Here is a 16,528-nt window from a genome sequence, read left to right on the forward strand (position 1 = left end):
TTATTATTATTATTATTATTCATTTCGAGAACCATGTTCAAAAATGATAATTTACAATGATTTTAAATCTCCGCCAAAAATCTGCGGCCTCTCTTCCAAAGCTCCTTCAACATCATTTTTCAAGTTTGCTACTTACTATCTATTTGTATGCGTTGCTTAATCGGTTTTTCTAGTTTAAATTTTCGATTTTTAATCCAATTGAAAGTACAATGTTTTCTTAAACTAAAACAATTCCAATAACATGTGGTTTCATAGTCAACAAAACGTTCAATCGTAGCATATGGGCCATTTGAATATCTCGGTTTTTTTTTTTATCCCTTTTTCATTTTGTCCTTTATTAATCACTTTTTCGTTCAAACGCACCCCCCCTCCTCGTTCGTGATATAGGCTAGATGTACACAACACCATCGATCTCATTAAAGTTTGATTTTCTTCTGTAAAAAAAAAAAAAAAAAATACTTGATCAAATTAAGTGATTTTTTTTGTATGAAAACTTCATTCCATAACGAGTACGTACAATATAATTATTTTTTCAATATTTTAATTTTTTAGTGTCTTGATTAAACTAAACAAGCACCAAAAACTTATTTCACGACAGGGCAATGCTGGACACCTCCTGCTAGTTAATGTATATTGAGAAAAAAAACTTTAGGGAATTAAACATTAATTAGCTCATATTTAGTACTAGCGGGGGTGCTTGAAGGTGTAAAAAAAAAAAAAAAAAAAAACCCCGAAGCCTTGAGGCAAAGGCGAAAAAGAAAGCCGACATCTTACCGCAACGCAAAGAGGGCAGAGAAGTGAGAATGGTTGAAATTAAACGCTTAAAAACAAACGTCTGGTTTTCTAGGTAAAACATCATGGCATAGAGAAATGAATGTTCGTTTGAATAGCAATTGTCTGATATAAGGGGGGTTTCCCCGTATTGATCAAAGCTTATTGCTTTCTGGACATTTTGCTTTACTTTTGATTTAGTTTCGCTTTTTAAGGAAAAACACGAACAAACAGGCGGGACCACAAGATAGCGTGCACACACACACACACACACACATTTTTGCTTTTATATAATAGACTAGCAGGGGTACCCAGCGTTGCTCAGGTGTTTCGAGGTGTGTGTGCTCTTAAATCAAAAAGAAACACAATGTTGTTCGGGGAGGAGGGGGGGGGGTAAAAAAGTTTTGGTAAGTAGGTAGGATCGAACCCGAAGCCCTGAAGTTGGAAAATAAAATGTGAAAAAAACATGACACGTTAACCGCTCGACCAGCAAGAATGAGTTACTGAAAGACGTTTGAATTTATTTAAGTAAGAGAATTGACAGGTGCCCGCACTTAATGACGTCAAGTGGAAGCCGTAAAGTTAACATTTTGTGTGAGCGTTATAACGACGTAAGCAATAGCTATTCAACAGTGAACATTTTCTGCCGGACAGTTTTTAATGAGGTCAATAACCCGGTTTGTTTGTTTTTACCCAACTTTGGTTGGTTGTTTTTGTTTTACAGCATATCAACCCTTTTCGGGTTATTTAATGCCGAATCCAAAGATTTTGAAGAAAATTTTTTTTTTAATAGAATATATTTGTTGTTTTCACGTCGGTTTCTATTTAACCCATAGTTGGGACCCTAACAGGTACTACCACTCCGGGTCAGAGTGGACCTGGAAGCAATGGTAATTAAAGGGTGGCTCCACACTCCCCAAAGCCCACAAGCTGGGGCCCTCACCACTGGATATAGTTTAAGGTCATATCCAGGACCCCCATTGAGGGACTTTTACCCTCTGCAGGGGGGGCAGTCGGCGTATTCTAATGCCCCACCAACAGGGCCGTTACCCAACTTTGGGGAAAACCAGCTTCCCGTTTATTAGGGGAGTGTCTCAAAATGAAATAACCATCTGATATGACGGTGATAAGCTGACATTGACCAAACGTTACATCACTTTCTCAGGGATTTGAATCAAGTTTCGCTTTTTTTAAAACGAAAAATGAAAGCAACACGCAGCGATCCAAAAATGCGGAATATTTAACGTTTCAAAGTTGGGCAAATTAAATAGACAGGCAACCCCCGTTGTTAACTCGTATATATTATCATTTAGACAGCATATAAAAAGTTTTAAGAATGAGCGACCCCCCCCGGAAAAATAGCCTTTAGCGGACATACACAAAAAGGGAACATACATACACACACACATTTTCGCTTTTATATATATATAGATAACCTCCTATTATAAAACTCTCAGCCGTCTGTGTGTTTGTTTGTATCCACTAAAAACTTTTGTTATCTGCATCGGACCAGCATGAAAGTGGTATCGTTAGAAAGAGCGATGTCTCGGACACATAATATTGAAAAATTTAAAAAAGTGTTTGTCTTTCATGCGGAAATGCCATTTTGTTTTAAGGGGGGGGGTCGGTAAAACACTTGGTTTCAATGTTATTTGTTAATTGCGCATACGTGAACATTTTGTTCTCTTGTTTTAAAAAGATAAATTTGCAACATCATAGCATGTGTCGGCGTGGCCTGATCGATAACATGTTCGCTTACGAACTTAAGTTTTGCAAGTTTGCGCTGAGCACGCGGCATTTTCTTTTTTCTTCTTACGCATGTCAACCCTGCTGCATTTTTTTTTTTTTTCTTACACAATAAGATGGCACCCAAGTCCCCCCCCCCTTTTTTTTTATTTAACCATATTTTACGACTAGGCAACGCCGGGTGCACCACTAGTCTATAATATAAAAGGCATTTATTTGCATGTATGTATGTCCACCTAAATCTCAAAAACAACACAACAATCACCCACAAAGTTGGGATTTTCTTGATTGGCATTATCCTAGATAAATAATATCTAAAATTTAGAAAAAAATGATACATTCTTTGATACTGAACTGGTGCAAATTTTGTCAGAAGTAACACTGATTTCTTTCTTTTTTTTTTTCACAAAATTAATTTCCTTATACCAACTCATTCTTCAAGTTTTGTGCATGAACGTGTGTGTATGTATGTTGTGTGTGTGTGTGTTCAAAGAGAGGAATGGGTTAGACAGTGACAAAAGAGGGGTATAGAGATAAAAGATGGGGAGGAGGTGACAGAGAGGTAGAAGTATGCTACACTTTTGACCAAGCGACACCAAGTAACCCTACTAGTAATAGAGCCACCAAACACAAAACGTTGACAAAATGTGAAAAGCAACTGACCAATCAAGCAGATCATTTTGTGTGTGTGTGTGTGTGTGTGTGTTCAAAGAGAGAAATGGATTAGACAGAGATGGGTATAGGGATAAATGGGGATTCAGGGGTATTGGGGAACAGAGAAATAGAAGTTTAAATAGAAATAGGCTACACTTTTGGCCGGGCGAGACCAGGTAGCCCTGCTAGTAAACAGATCCACCAAACAGAACACGAAAAGTTGACAAAATGTGAAAAGTAACTGACCAATCAAGCGGATCATTTTTCATGCGTAAGTTGTCCCGCGGAAAATATCCCGGTGGATATCGGAGATTGTGGTATTGGTCCCATAACACTCTTTTACTGAAATTAGAAAACAAAAAAAAATTTTTTTGTTAAACTGGTTGAAAAACTAAAACAGACAAAAAATGATAAAATGAACACAAAAGAAATTTTTTTTTGTTTTAGATTTTTTCAGACAACAATTGGTAATTTGGATTAACCAAACTACGAGGTCGTTCCCAAAGTAAAGCCTCCTATTGTTTTTTTTTTTCAAAAACTTTAAGAGCTATGACAACGGGAGTGGTACTATTAAAACGAGTGATCTTTTGTGCTTCAGAATTTATTTTTGTATATAGTCATCACCATTCTTAACGCTCTTTTGCCAGAGATGAAGGAGTACAAAGACAGGAGGGTACTTGTACAGTTTAATCAAGACATTAAAAAATTAAAATATAAAAAAAAGGTTATATTGTACGTATCGGTTTGGAATTGAAGATCTCTGGAAAAAAAATTTCACTTAATTTCATAGAGTAGTTTTTTTTAGGTTTTTTACGGCAGAAAAAAACGTTTTTATGACAGCATGTTGAAGGCAAACATCTTGGATTTTTTTAAATTGTTGTTTGGATTTTAGAAACGCCATGGGGAGATAACTCAGTTTAAAGCGCCGACACTCCCTCCCCATCTTTATTACTAGCTTTTCTTCATAAAAATCGAACATTTTGCTCGGTATCATCACAAATTGTTTTTTTACTGTAAAAACAACTACTTGATGAAATTAAGTGAAATTTTTTTTTTCGGAGAACTTCATTTCGTAACGGATATGTACAATATAAATTTTTTTCGGATATTTTCATTTTTTAATGTCTTGATTAAACTGTACAAATACCATTAAAACGAGCAATTGAATTTGCTGGCCTCTTGTTGCTGTATGCATTTTGCATGTTTCAAAAAAAAAAAAAAAAAAAAAAAAAAAAATCTATACATATAAAAGCGAAAATGTATGTATGTGTGTTCGCTTTTTCTGTGTGTCTACAAAAGGCTTCTTTCAGAGAAGCGGTCGGTCGGTTCACAACTTTTTAAAACTTTTTATATCACATATAAATCGTAATATCTCACAGTTAACAACGAAGCTCGCCTGTCTATTTAATTTCGTCGATTTCGGGAAGATAAATATTCAATATTTGTCGCTCGACGCATGTAGGTTAGTCTTTTTCCTATAACATCTTGAGGGTGGGGAAAAAAAGCGTTCAGCAGTAAATGAATACTATCCCGCAGTCAAGCTTGACCTCATTAACTCATTAAAACGGGCACCTGCTAAATCCAAGTAATTAAATAAATTCAAACGTGTTTCCGTCAGCATCTCGCGGTGGGGCAATGGTTAACATTGAACTTTTTTTTTTTTCACACTTTGCCTCAACGGTTCGGGTTTGATCCTCATACTTACTTTTTTTTTTAACCCCCCCCCCCCAAGACCCGGGCAACGCTGGGTACCCCTCGCTAGTCATCAATAAAGTTTACATATTTTTTGTTAGTCCACGTAAGTCATTGTTGAAAGTGTAGACATGCCGTAAGATTGGACGGCAGAAAAAGTAATGGTTGAACTCGAGTAGGGTTTAATTATATAAGAGGACTAGCAGGGGTGCCCGACGTTGCCCAGGTGTTTGGAGGCGTAAAAGAAAAAAAAAAGTGTTAGTAGGCAGGTAGGCTCGAACCCGTTCACGAAGGCGGAAAAGAAAATGAAAGAAAACCTGACGTCTTACCGCTACGAGGCAAGAGGAAGTGAAGAGTTCAAATTTAATGATTAAAAAGTTGACTTGCAGAAACGAGTTCACACAGGTGCAGAAATGAACGTTGGCTGAAGGCCAGTTTCTATTGTATTTTGCTACCACATGGGTGCTAGTACACTTACTGATCTGCGCTATTTTTTTAAAATGGTATTTCCAAGTTTAATTAAAGTTTTATGTTTTTGTTTTTTTTATTCAATTGTAAGGTTAAAGTATAGAATAGGTACAAAACACCCTCCCCTCCTTATGTTAGGCTTTTTAAATAATAACATTATTTCAGCACGGATCAATAAGTGCACTAGTACCACCACATGATGTTCGGGAAACCCAGCTCCCCACAAAAAGGGGAGCTCTCCAAATGAATAGCAATTGTCTGATATGAAGGGTTTTACCAACATTGATCTAAGCTGATTGCCTTCCAGCGATGAAGTCGATTTGCTTAGATTAGTTTCGCTTTATTTATACGAAAAAGACGAAAAAACACGCAAAAGGACGGAATAGAAGGAATTTTATAAAAGTCGATGTAAATAAATGTAGAGACGACGTTTGTTCGCAAATCGTAGATATTACAATCTAGGGAGTATATAAAAAGTTCTGTTATATATTATATTTAGGGGTTTCATTGAGAGAGTCTTATTATACGCGCAGTCTTAGAAGAGTCTTATTATAGAGAGGGATGTTGTTGTTGTAGAATTAGAGAGATTCATGTTATTCTTATATATTAAAATGTTCATTCCTTAGATGTGTAGAAGAAGAAAGCTCTTTGAGACAGTGTTCAGACAGTTCGGACATTGTATAGTCATGATGATGTTGAGACGTGTATGTAAAGACATTTTATAACACAAAAATATACAATTCCACTTTACCTTTTCGTAAGAATCATAAGACAAGACAAGCTTTACAAAAAACACTTGATGGTTTATTTCGTCACACGGCCGTGTTTCCATCACCAAGAATTCAAAGTCTCACATTTTAGTTTCAACGTGACGTCTCGCTCCCTAGACGACTGACTCCCTCTGAGTTTCTTCACTGACTGACTAACTCTAAAGTTTTTTCTCTATTCCTAGAACTTTCTATTTTCCGTGACGTCATACACATGTTAAAACATGTGCCTTCTTTCACGTGCTCTGGACATACGTGTCGAAAACTTTTCCTATTTCTCAGTAACCTATTTTTCCAATATGTTAAAAACATTATCTTATAAGCTGCATTCTTTCAATTTAAAATTTCATAACAAACTTGAGAGTTCACATTCTTTCCTTGAAATATTTATCTATATTCTAAACAAATGTTTGTTTTACATTTTTAAATTCTCACACGTAATCTATTTCTAAACTAAATTACGAGGTTCGAATTTATTGCTATTTCATTTTCATTTTAAACTAAATTCTCCATTTTTATACTTACATGAAAAGGGGACAGCCCTTATCATGTAACGGTTCTAAAAAAATAGTAACGTAGTCGAGACACACCCCCCCAAAGCCAGAGGACTCAATATGAATTTAGTTACATTAGACTTGAAAATGACCATGGCAAAGTATATTTGTTGTTTTGGGAGTTTTTTTTTTTTACACAGGTAATATATAGAAATATTTTATTTCCCTTATCAGAACCCAATCTGCAATACAACATTGAATAGTATTATGCCTGACTTGAGTGTTTTAAAAAAAAATTGTGTTAAGAAACAGTGGATTCTATGGATGAGCAATATGTCAGATATAAAAACTCCAATTTTATTTATTTTTTTGAGGCAAAGTCAGGCAAAAGGACAGTTTTTTGGGCTTCTCCAGATTGGCACTTATAGCGATAAAAAAAAAAAAAAAAAAAAAAAAAAAAAAAATGAAGAAAAACTTTTATATTGTACCTACTTGTCACGGAATGAAGATTGCATATTCCAAAAATCACAAAAATTAATCAAGCAGATTTTTTTTTGTTTTAATAACTTTGCCGATTTTTACTGATATATGTAAGGGTAGGTAATCAGTGATTATTTTGACACTTTCCACATGCATTGGGGTTGTCTGCCCTTATCCACCGATTCATTAATTTCATTTTTTCACCCTCATCAAAACAGACTAAAATTTGATTATCTTGAATTTAAAAAATAAATAAATAAATAAATATCTAATCAAATTACGTGATTTTTGGAATATTTCATCTTCGTCTCATGACTGATACATACATCACACAGCCATTTCGGTATTGTCTTTTTTATTTTATATGCCGCCATAAGTGTCAATCTGAATAAGCACCAAATTTTTTTTTTTTAATGCAGGGAAAATTTCACTTCTTAAAAAAGGACATTTTAGATTAAGACAAAAAAAAAAAAAATTGCCCTCTGTTTAGAAGGAGTTTTCCTTCACTGACTGAGGGCAAAAAAAATCAAAAAAGATACTACACTTTATTCCTAGTCAAAAGGGCATGCGCAACAATTATGAGATTATGATGAGTTCGATTTACCTCCGAACAGGTGTCGGTATAATTTTTACCCGCACAGGCAGCTTGACAGTCGAGACACGTGGATTCTCCTCGCCTTCCTATGAATTAAAAAGAAAATAAAATTTTTTTTTTTTTCTTGCATTATAATTGGACATGTCGAAATTAGTAATAAAAGGAAAGAAGCTCTTATTTAAAATTCAACTTAATTTTTTAAAAATACAGAAAAATCATTAAGACGTTTTGGGAAGTGATATTCAAATTACCATTAGCGTATGAAACGATGCTCTTTGTGTAAACAAATTGAGCTTAGGTATTTGGACAATGTCAAAACATTGTTAATTCACTAGTCGCATAGCGCAAAGGTTAGAAGCTCCGACTGTCGTTTGGGCGATCGGGTTTCGATCCTGGCTTGAGGTAGTTGCTTGTCTAGCCGCACTGATAAGCTGTGAAACAGCGAAACAGTACTGTATGTGGATGACTATATTTATATTTAATAACCTCATTTTAATTCATGACTTTTCCTTCTTTAACTTATAATATATATATATATATGTGTTCTCAAGTAGGGTGTTATTTGTCATGGATATCGGTGGTTGGAGATGCTTCTTGTAATTGTTAAAAGAGAGCAGCTCAGTCTTACAAAACAGTAAACGTTACCATTCATTTACGGCGCCATTCCACTACGGTCTCGAGGTCATTTTCTAAGGATTCATCAATTGTCTTGGATTTGTGTACATCTGTTCTTCCATCATGCAAGTTATCCAGGGTGGCCACAAAGTCACGCACCAATGTTAATATTTATTTTTTTATTAATATAATTTTTTTATTTTTTAATTTTTTTTATTTCAAGCAAATTGTTTATTCAACGAAGATTCGTGATTTGGATCATCTGAAGAGTCGTATTATTGATGTTTGTCTTCAAATTGATGGTGATGCTGATTTACTGAATCGTGTCTACAGGAACTTTGAATCTCGTATTGGCTCGTGCATAGCTGCAAACGGCAAACATATCGAGCAATTGTAATCCTTGTAAAGAACTTTGAATTTGAATAAATGCTACTACTATAACTTTTTTAATTTTTTTTTAACTTTTTTAATTAACATTGGTGCGTGACTTTGTGGTCACCCTGTAGAGCATTGTATCATCAGCAAATATACCCATCTTGGACACACGGACGCAATATTATCAGGGAGGTTGTTAATGAATATTGAACATGTTATGTTGAAATTAGTTTTTAAAAAAAAAAAAAAAAGGAGGGGGGGTATTTAAAATTCAATTTAATTTTACAAAAGTACAAAACCATCTTTAAGATGTTGTATTCCAGAAATCAAGTAAATTAATTAAGCAGTTTCTTTGTATAATAATAAAATGAAAATTTATGCTTTTTAACGATTAAAATGTTTTAATTATTTTGAATACAAAATCTTGGTAGTTGAAATGAGTTGTCCCTCTTGAATTTTAACACATTCTAATGCAATATGGCGGCTCGCTCGTGATAAAATTTGATTTTCTTAGTTAAAAGACTTGATCAATTTACATCATTTTGGAATATGACATCTTAAAGATAGTCTTGCCCACCATTTAGAAAAAAAAAAAAATCTCAATAAACAGGGGAGATAAGTCCACCATAATTTATACTTTATGTCATTATTCCTACGAATTCCCATTAATTGCTTAAAAATTATTTTCTTTATAAATATAAAACTACCTGATGAATTTATGTGATTTTTGGAACATGATATTTTTGTTTAGTCATGGGTATGTATATAGTACGGATATTTTTAATTAACATTTCTTTTAATTTTGTTTTTTTAATATATGGGGAATTCTAGTTTTTTGGTAATTTTTAATTAAAATTTTTTTTTAATTTTGTTTTTTTAATATGTGGGGAAGGAGAGCATTGCCAAGGAAAAGAAGGTGAGCTCTCTATACCATGCTAGAAAGCTACTTGCGCCTGAAAGTATCCTGTATCTCTATAAGGCCACCATTCGCCCATGTATGGAGTATTGTTGTCACATTTGGGCTGGTGCATCTGCTACTTGTCTTTCACTCCTGGACAGGGTTCAAAAGAGAGTTGCCAACCTGATAGGTCCTGAGCTGTCATCTAAGCTTCAGCCTCTGTCCTATCGTCGAAATGTTGCATCCCTCTGTCTGTTCAACAAGTATTTTAATGGTGAATGCTCTGACGAACTACAACCACTTGTGTTCCCTCGATGTAAATACCCCCCCCCGACAAGCAGCAAAGTCCCACCCCTACACAGTAGAGATCCCTAGATGTAAGAAAGCCTTTTACTCTAATAGTTTCTTTCCCAGAACTACCAGACTGCTTTCCCAACTGTACTGACATGCAGAAGTTCAAGTGTAATGTGAACAAACATCTTGCTGCTCATCTCCCTTCATAACCTAATATCCCCATAACTTATGTCCCCGATACTAGCCTCCTACTTTAAAGGAGCACTGTGTCTTGTTTGGGGTGAAAACTGAATAAAAAAAATTTTTTTTTTAATTTTCATTATTTGGTAATGTTTAATTAATAATTTTTTTAATTTTCATTATTTGGTAATGTTTAATTAATAATTTTTTTAATTTTTATTATTTGGTAATGTTTAAATAATTTTTTTTAATTTTCATTATTTGGTAATGTTTAATTAATAATTTTTTTTCATTTTCATTATTTGGTAATGTTTAATTAATAATTTTTTTTCATTTTCATTATTTGGTAATGTTAATTAATAATTTTTTTTCATTTTCATTATTTGGTAATGTTTAATTAATAATTTTTTTTTCATTTTCATTATTTGGTAATGTTTAATTAATAATTTTTTTTCATTAACAACCAACAATTTTTCACTGTAATTTTTACACACATCAACTGGTAATATAAGAACTAAAAGATGTAAAAGACTAACCTCAGCTGGAGATTCGACCGTCACAGTGACCAATCCTTGAGCTAATCCCTGCCAGTTGGCGGCACTCTTCCCAACAGCTATGGAAATGGCTAAATAGCCAGACCATGGCCAAAGGGTGGTTGAGTAAGAGAATGCCACTTCGATATAATTGCCAAATTGAGGTGCATACGGTTGCCACAGCGGCTGGAAGAATGAAAAGACAAAAAGAAAAACAATGACAGAATTTAAAAAATTTTTTTCAAAAAAAAAAAAAACAAAAAAAAAAAAACAAAAAAAAAAAATATGTAGTGCTTGTACAGTATAGGACATGCGTGAAAAAATCACATTTTAATTTTAAAAAAAAAAAAGTTTATACTTTTTCATCATTTTTTTTTCAACATTTTTTTTTTATTTTCATCATTTTATTTCAACATTTTTTTTATACTTTTTCAACATTTTTTTTATACACTTGTGCAGAATTTGAACCAAAAATAATATTGAAACATTTGGCCAGCATTTTCATGAAAAACAAAAAAGAACACATAAAATTTTCATTTGGCACCTTCTGTTGATTTTATGTAACCTGCCCAGAATATGCCAGCAATAATGCAGTCTCTATTCTGCATAAATATCATTAAACATTTTTTTTTTTTTACATGGGGGTCACCACTTATCAAGGCTCGAAGGCCACTCAGGGATAAGGGTTATTGCATGTACAGTAATTAATTGAAAGTAACCAACCAGCTGCTCGGCTTTGCTTGTAACATGTCAACCGTCGACTTTGCCGAGCATCGCCGATTATCAGAGCCTAACAACACTACTTAAGGAAAATACTCAAGAAAACATTTAAATATCATAAAATCACAAAAAAACAACAATAAAGAAAGTAACAACGAATTACTGCAACAATTTCTATTTTATTCTTGTAACAAACTTGTTTTAAGTGAAAAAAAACAAATCAAATGTATATATAAGGCCACCATTCGCCCATGTATGGAGTACTGTTGTCACATCTGGGCTGGTGCATCTGCTGCTTGACTCTCACTCCTGGAAAGGGTTCAAAAGAGAGTCGCCAACCTGATCGGGCCTGAACTGTCATCTAGGCTTCAGCCCATGTCCCATCGACAACATATTGCATCCTTCTGTCTGTTCTACAAATACTTTAATGGTGAATGCTCTGACGAACTGAAAACACTTGTATCTCCGCGACATAACTACCCCCAACAAACCCGACAAGCCACTAAGTTTAACCCCTTTACAGTAGAGATCCCTAGGTGCAAGAAAGCCTTTTACTCCAATAGTTTCTTCCCCAGAACTGCAGGTCTTTGGAACTCCCTACTTTCCCAACTGTACTGATATACAGAAGTTCAAGTGTAATGTGAACAAACATCTTTCTACTCATCTCCCTTCATAATGTCCCTGCAAATTATGTCCCTGATAGTAGCCCCCCTTACTTCAAAGTGCCACTGTGCCTTGTTTGGGGTGAAAATTGAATAAAAAAATTTTTAAAAATATATCTTTTTTCAATCAATTTATTTTGGTCAAAATTGAACAAAACTAATACGAAAATCATTTTTTTGTGTATTTTTTTGTATTTTTTTAACAAAGGTAAAAATAAAAAAGGGGGGGGGGGCTTTTTCTTTTTTCAGGTATTTTTTTTCCTTTGTTTTTGTAACCAATGTAAACTAAACTTTTTTTTGTTATTTTTTTTTTTTTTTCATGAAAATTTTTTTATGTAGAGTGAGGACTGGTCAACTGATTTTTTTTTTAATTAAATTAAGACAGCCGATTTGGTAGACTCTTCTACAGTCGCATCATACGATGTTAAAGTCGGCTGAGAAGAAACAGCAGATGTGGAAGAAACTTCACGAAACCAACCAAGTAGTTTTCTGATATATGGTTTAAGATGGATAAAATGTCATTACCAAATTTATGTTGATATGATAACTGTTGATTTCGCCCCCCCCCCATATTTTCCTCCAAAGATCATCTGCTCCTCTGCCGCGCATTGATCGGCATCTTATGTCAGATTACAGTCAAACTCGAGCGCAGGACGTCATGTTCTGAGCAAAGCCGAGCGGGCGGTTAGTTCTGGTTCAAATTCTGCACAAGTACAAAGATTAAAGTATAGACTTACAGAGAGTACGGCAGAGAGAGACAGTATTACGTAGTGCCTGTGAGCACGTGGGAAAGTTTCAGCAGCAGAAAAGTGTGCGCCAGTAATGGCTGACTATGGTCAGCGTAAGACCAAGAAAGAAAAAAAAGCTGGCGGGGACGGAGACTTTTAAAAAGCACATGTGTGTGTGTGCGTGTGTGTGAAGAAACTTTAGAAAAATAATGGAATTTTGGAAGAACCACGAATAAATATATTTCATGTGCACTTTTATAGGAAAATATGTTATATCCTGAGCAAAGCCAAGTGGACAGTTAGTTACATCTGGTTCGAATACTGCACAAGCACCTTTTTTTATACTTACTTTATCTACAATATGTCCAGTTACACCCATTCCATTTAAGATTGTCACCTGCAAAATTTAAAACAAAAAATCGTCTGTACAATAATTAAGAATTTTCAAAGATTAAATAAAACAAAGAATTCCAATTGCAATGACAAAACGACGGATAAAAGTGCTCGCTAATAATCAGTGCTAAGGTACAGATTTCTGAGTTTGACAAGATGCACCTAGGAAATATTTTCATTTACTAACCGATATTTTTGTAACCTACTTTCATAACAAAGACAACTATCATCATCATCATCGTCGTCATCATCACATTTCCAAATTTTTTTGATCAGGATCGATTATTTGGATTCTTTAGATTACTGTTCTCATCTTCACGTTTCAGTTGATGTAATCTTCGACCTTCTTTGGAAATCTGCACAGTATTTCATACGAAATCCTTTATCTATCTTCTATTTATATAAAAGCGAAAATGTGTGTATGTATGTATGTATGTATGTATGTCAGGTCATGTCATATGCTACTGGTACCATGTAACCCAGTACTACCTGCCTCATGGTCGGGTCACCGGCGACTAAACTGGTTCCCCCACCAGACTTGTTTGGTGAGGAGGGTGGCTAGTCTCCCTGAAGGATTAAAAACAAGACCTTCCAAAGGGCGAATGAACCCTTTTTCTGGGTCAACAGCCAACTAGCACCGTGTATATTTGTGTGTGTGTATATGTGTATTGGGGTGGAGAGGGCTCCCGTAAGCCGTGGTGAAGGCAACCTTTCTAGGAGAAGCAAATCTCTGATTTAAAAAACCATAAAGCGGAAGACCAGTACCCGCATTAAGCTGGTCTGCAGTTTAATTTGTTGCTGGCTATCTTGCTCTTGCTTGTTGCTGGATCTCAACATTTTGAACCGAGAGAGAGACTTAGCTGTCGTACAAAGCTAAGACTCTGTAACATCATCTTTGTATAGATACTCCCTCAGGAATTTGGGCTCATGGATTTTAAATGTCTGAGGGAGTGGCACTCGTCTGACAAGACGTTGCAATCATCATCGTGTGTGTGTGTGTGTGTTTGTATGTCTCGCAAAAACTTTCTACAGAGGTGACGGATTTTCACAAGATTGGTATCATTTTGAAGCCCGACATCTTGGACGACAAATATAAAAAAAACATTAAAAAAAAAAAAAAATATATACTTAATAATGTCTTGATTAAACTGTACAAATGCCAAAATTTTATTAGCTGTTCTGTTCAAAAAATTAATTTTTTGAAGGCTCTACTGCTTTAAGTGGCCTGTTGACAGAACCATTTTCTGAAATTATTCGTTCATCAAATGTTTCTCGTAGTAAACTGATCATGTGCAAATTGCAAATGCTGCTCAGGTGTCGGTTTCTTCATGATGAATTGCCAAATCAAGCTGAACTCAAAGCAACTGATATAGTTTTCAAATCTCCAATTAAAAAAAGTGGAGTTGTTAATTTAAACAAAAAAAAAAGCATATATATATAAATAAATAAATGGGAACACAGACTTACGTTAATAATAACTGGCATGCCGCCATGAAAAATTGGCTGCGTACAGTACGGCCACATGTAAGGGCATTCAGTGAGGTCGATGTAGCTGGGACTCATGCTGAAATGTACAAGAATAGGAGTTTAATTTAAATTTAAAAAATAATTAAAATAAAAACTTAAAATTGTTTAAAGATGCTTAAAATTATTTAAAAAATGCTTAAAATTGTTTAAAAATGCTTCAAATTGTTTAAAAATGCTTCAAATTGTTTAAAAATGCTTCAAATTGTTTAAAAATGCTTCAAATTGTTTAAAAATGCTTCAAATTGTTTAAAAATGCTTCAAATTGTTTAAAAATGCTTCAAATTGTTTAAAAATGCTTCAAATTGTTTTTAAAAAAATGCTTCAAATTGTTTAAAAAATGCTTCAAATTGTTTAAAAAATGCTTCAAATTGTTTAAAAAATGCTTCAAATTGTTTAAAAAATGCTTCAAATTGTTTTAAAAAAATGCTTCAAATTGTTTAAATAAAATGCTTCAAATTGTTTAAAAACATGCTTCAAATTGTTTAAAAAAATGCTTCAAATTGTTTAAAAAATGCTTCAAATTGTTTAAAAAAATGCTTCAAATTGTTTAAAAAAATGCTTCAAATTGTTTAAAAAAATGCTTCAAATTGTTTAAAAAAATGCTTCAAATTGTTTAAAAAAATGCTTCAAATTGTTTAAAAAATGCTTCAAATTGTTTAAAAAATGCTTCAAATTGTTTAAAAAATGCTTCAAATTGTTTAAAAAATGCTTCAAATTGTTTAAAAAATGCTTCAAATTGTTTAAAAAATGCTTCAAATTGTTTAAAAAATGCTTCAAATTGTTTAAAAAATGCTTCAAATTGTTTAACAAATGCTTAAAATTGTTTAACAAATGCTTAAAATTGTTTAACAAATGCTTCAAATTGTTTAACAAATGCTTCAAATTGTTTAACAAATGCTTAAAATTGTTTAACAAATGCTTAAAATTGTTTAACAAATGCTTAAAATTGTTTAACAAATGCTTAAAATTGTTTAAAAAATGCTTAAAATTGTTTAAATATGCTAAAATGCTTAGAAAATAATAAGAATTAAATGCAATATTTGATCATTGTTGTAACAATGTGAGAAAGGGAACTCAACGTAATTTTGATATGCATTGGTTCTTCATCAAAGAAAGTCAGTGAAACATTATATAAAACAGGGCAAACAAGCGAAACATGCATGGTCCCCCGTGAGTACACAGTGAACGAGGCAAAAAAATGACCAAGTTCAGCATTTGCTCCCCCCACCACCATTTAGCCCCAAAAGTCCCCAGGGGATGTCAAATCCTGATGAAAATGAACAAACGGTGCAGTTTTAGGCTTTAACATATGTAAATTTGTGTTCTGCACCATGCAAAAAAAAAAAAAAAAAATTAAAAAAAATGACTAAATACATCATTTGCTCCTCCCCTATTTAGCCCCAAAAGTCCCCAAGGCCTTAACATATTTAAATTTGAGTTCAGCACCATGCAAAACTGCTAAATAGACATACACAGAAAATTTTAGACAAATATGGTAAAATAGTAAAAAAAAAAAAAAAAAAAAAAAAAAATGGAGTGTTTTTATTAGCTCTAAAAGAGCCCCTGGGGCACACCCAAGAGCTATCGCGAAGTATAGACAAACAAAATTATATAGAAATCAGTTAGTTACAACTTTTCAGAAAGTTTTATAAAAATCCAAGGCATCATTTTTTTTTTATTAAGCACGAAAGTATCAATTTTTGCCATTTTAACCCGAAAGGCGCCCATAGAGGAGGCAACCGGAGTTTTCCCAGAAAATCCATCTTGTTATTTTTTTTACTCATATCATGTTTAATGTTTGCACAAAATCTCAAAAAATTCCATGGCATAATTATTGAGAAAAGTGCGGACAGACGAACAGACAAGGGTGAATTTACAGGGACCAAAAAAAAAGTCTGCCAATGAGTAAATAAAATATTGTCTCTTACAATGTGTT

At 33.7% G+C, this 16,528-nt stretch overlaps 1 protein-coding gene across 1 annotated transcript in view; it reads right to left on the bottom strand.

Annotated features, from left to right (window-relative positions):
- Positions 1-16,528, bottom strand: part of LOC145268837 (membrane-bound transcription factor site-1 protease-like) — a 171,063-nt gene that overhangs the window by 81,897 nt on the left and 72,638 nt on the right. The window contains exons 16-20 of the mRNA XM_080124504.1: positions 14,533-14,629; positions 13,022-13,069; positions 10,566-10,748; positions 7,677-7,753; positions 3,418-3,513 (exon numbers count right to left, since the gene is read on the bottom strand). Of these exons, the coding sequence (XP_079980630.1) occupies positions 3,418-3,513; positions 7,677-7,753; positions 10,566-10,748; positions 13,022-13,069; positions 14,533-14,629 (501 nt within the window). The remainder of the gene's footprint in view (positions 1-3,417; positions 3,514-7,676; positions 7,754-10,565; positions 10,749-13,021; positions 13,070-14,532; positions 14,630-16,528) is intronic.

The sequence above is a fragment of the Euprymna scolopes genome, chromosome 44 (genome assembly GCF_053919585.1).
Source record: "Euprymna scolopes isolate OS-2025 chromosome 44, ASM5391958v1, whole genome shotgun sequence".
NCBI classification, from domain to species: domain Eukaryota; kingdom Metazoa; phylum Mollusca; class Cephalopoda; order Sepiida; family Sepiolidae; genus Euprymna; species Euprymna scolopes.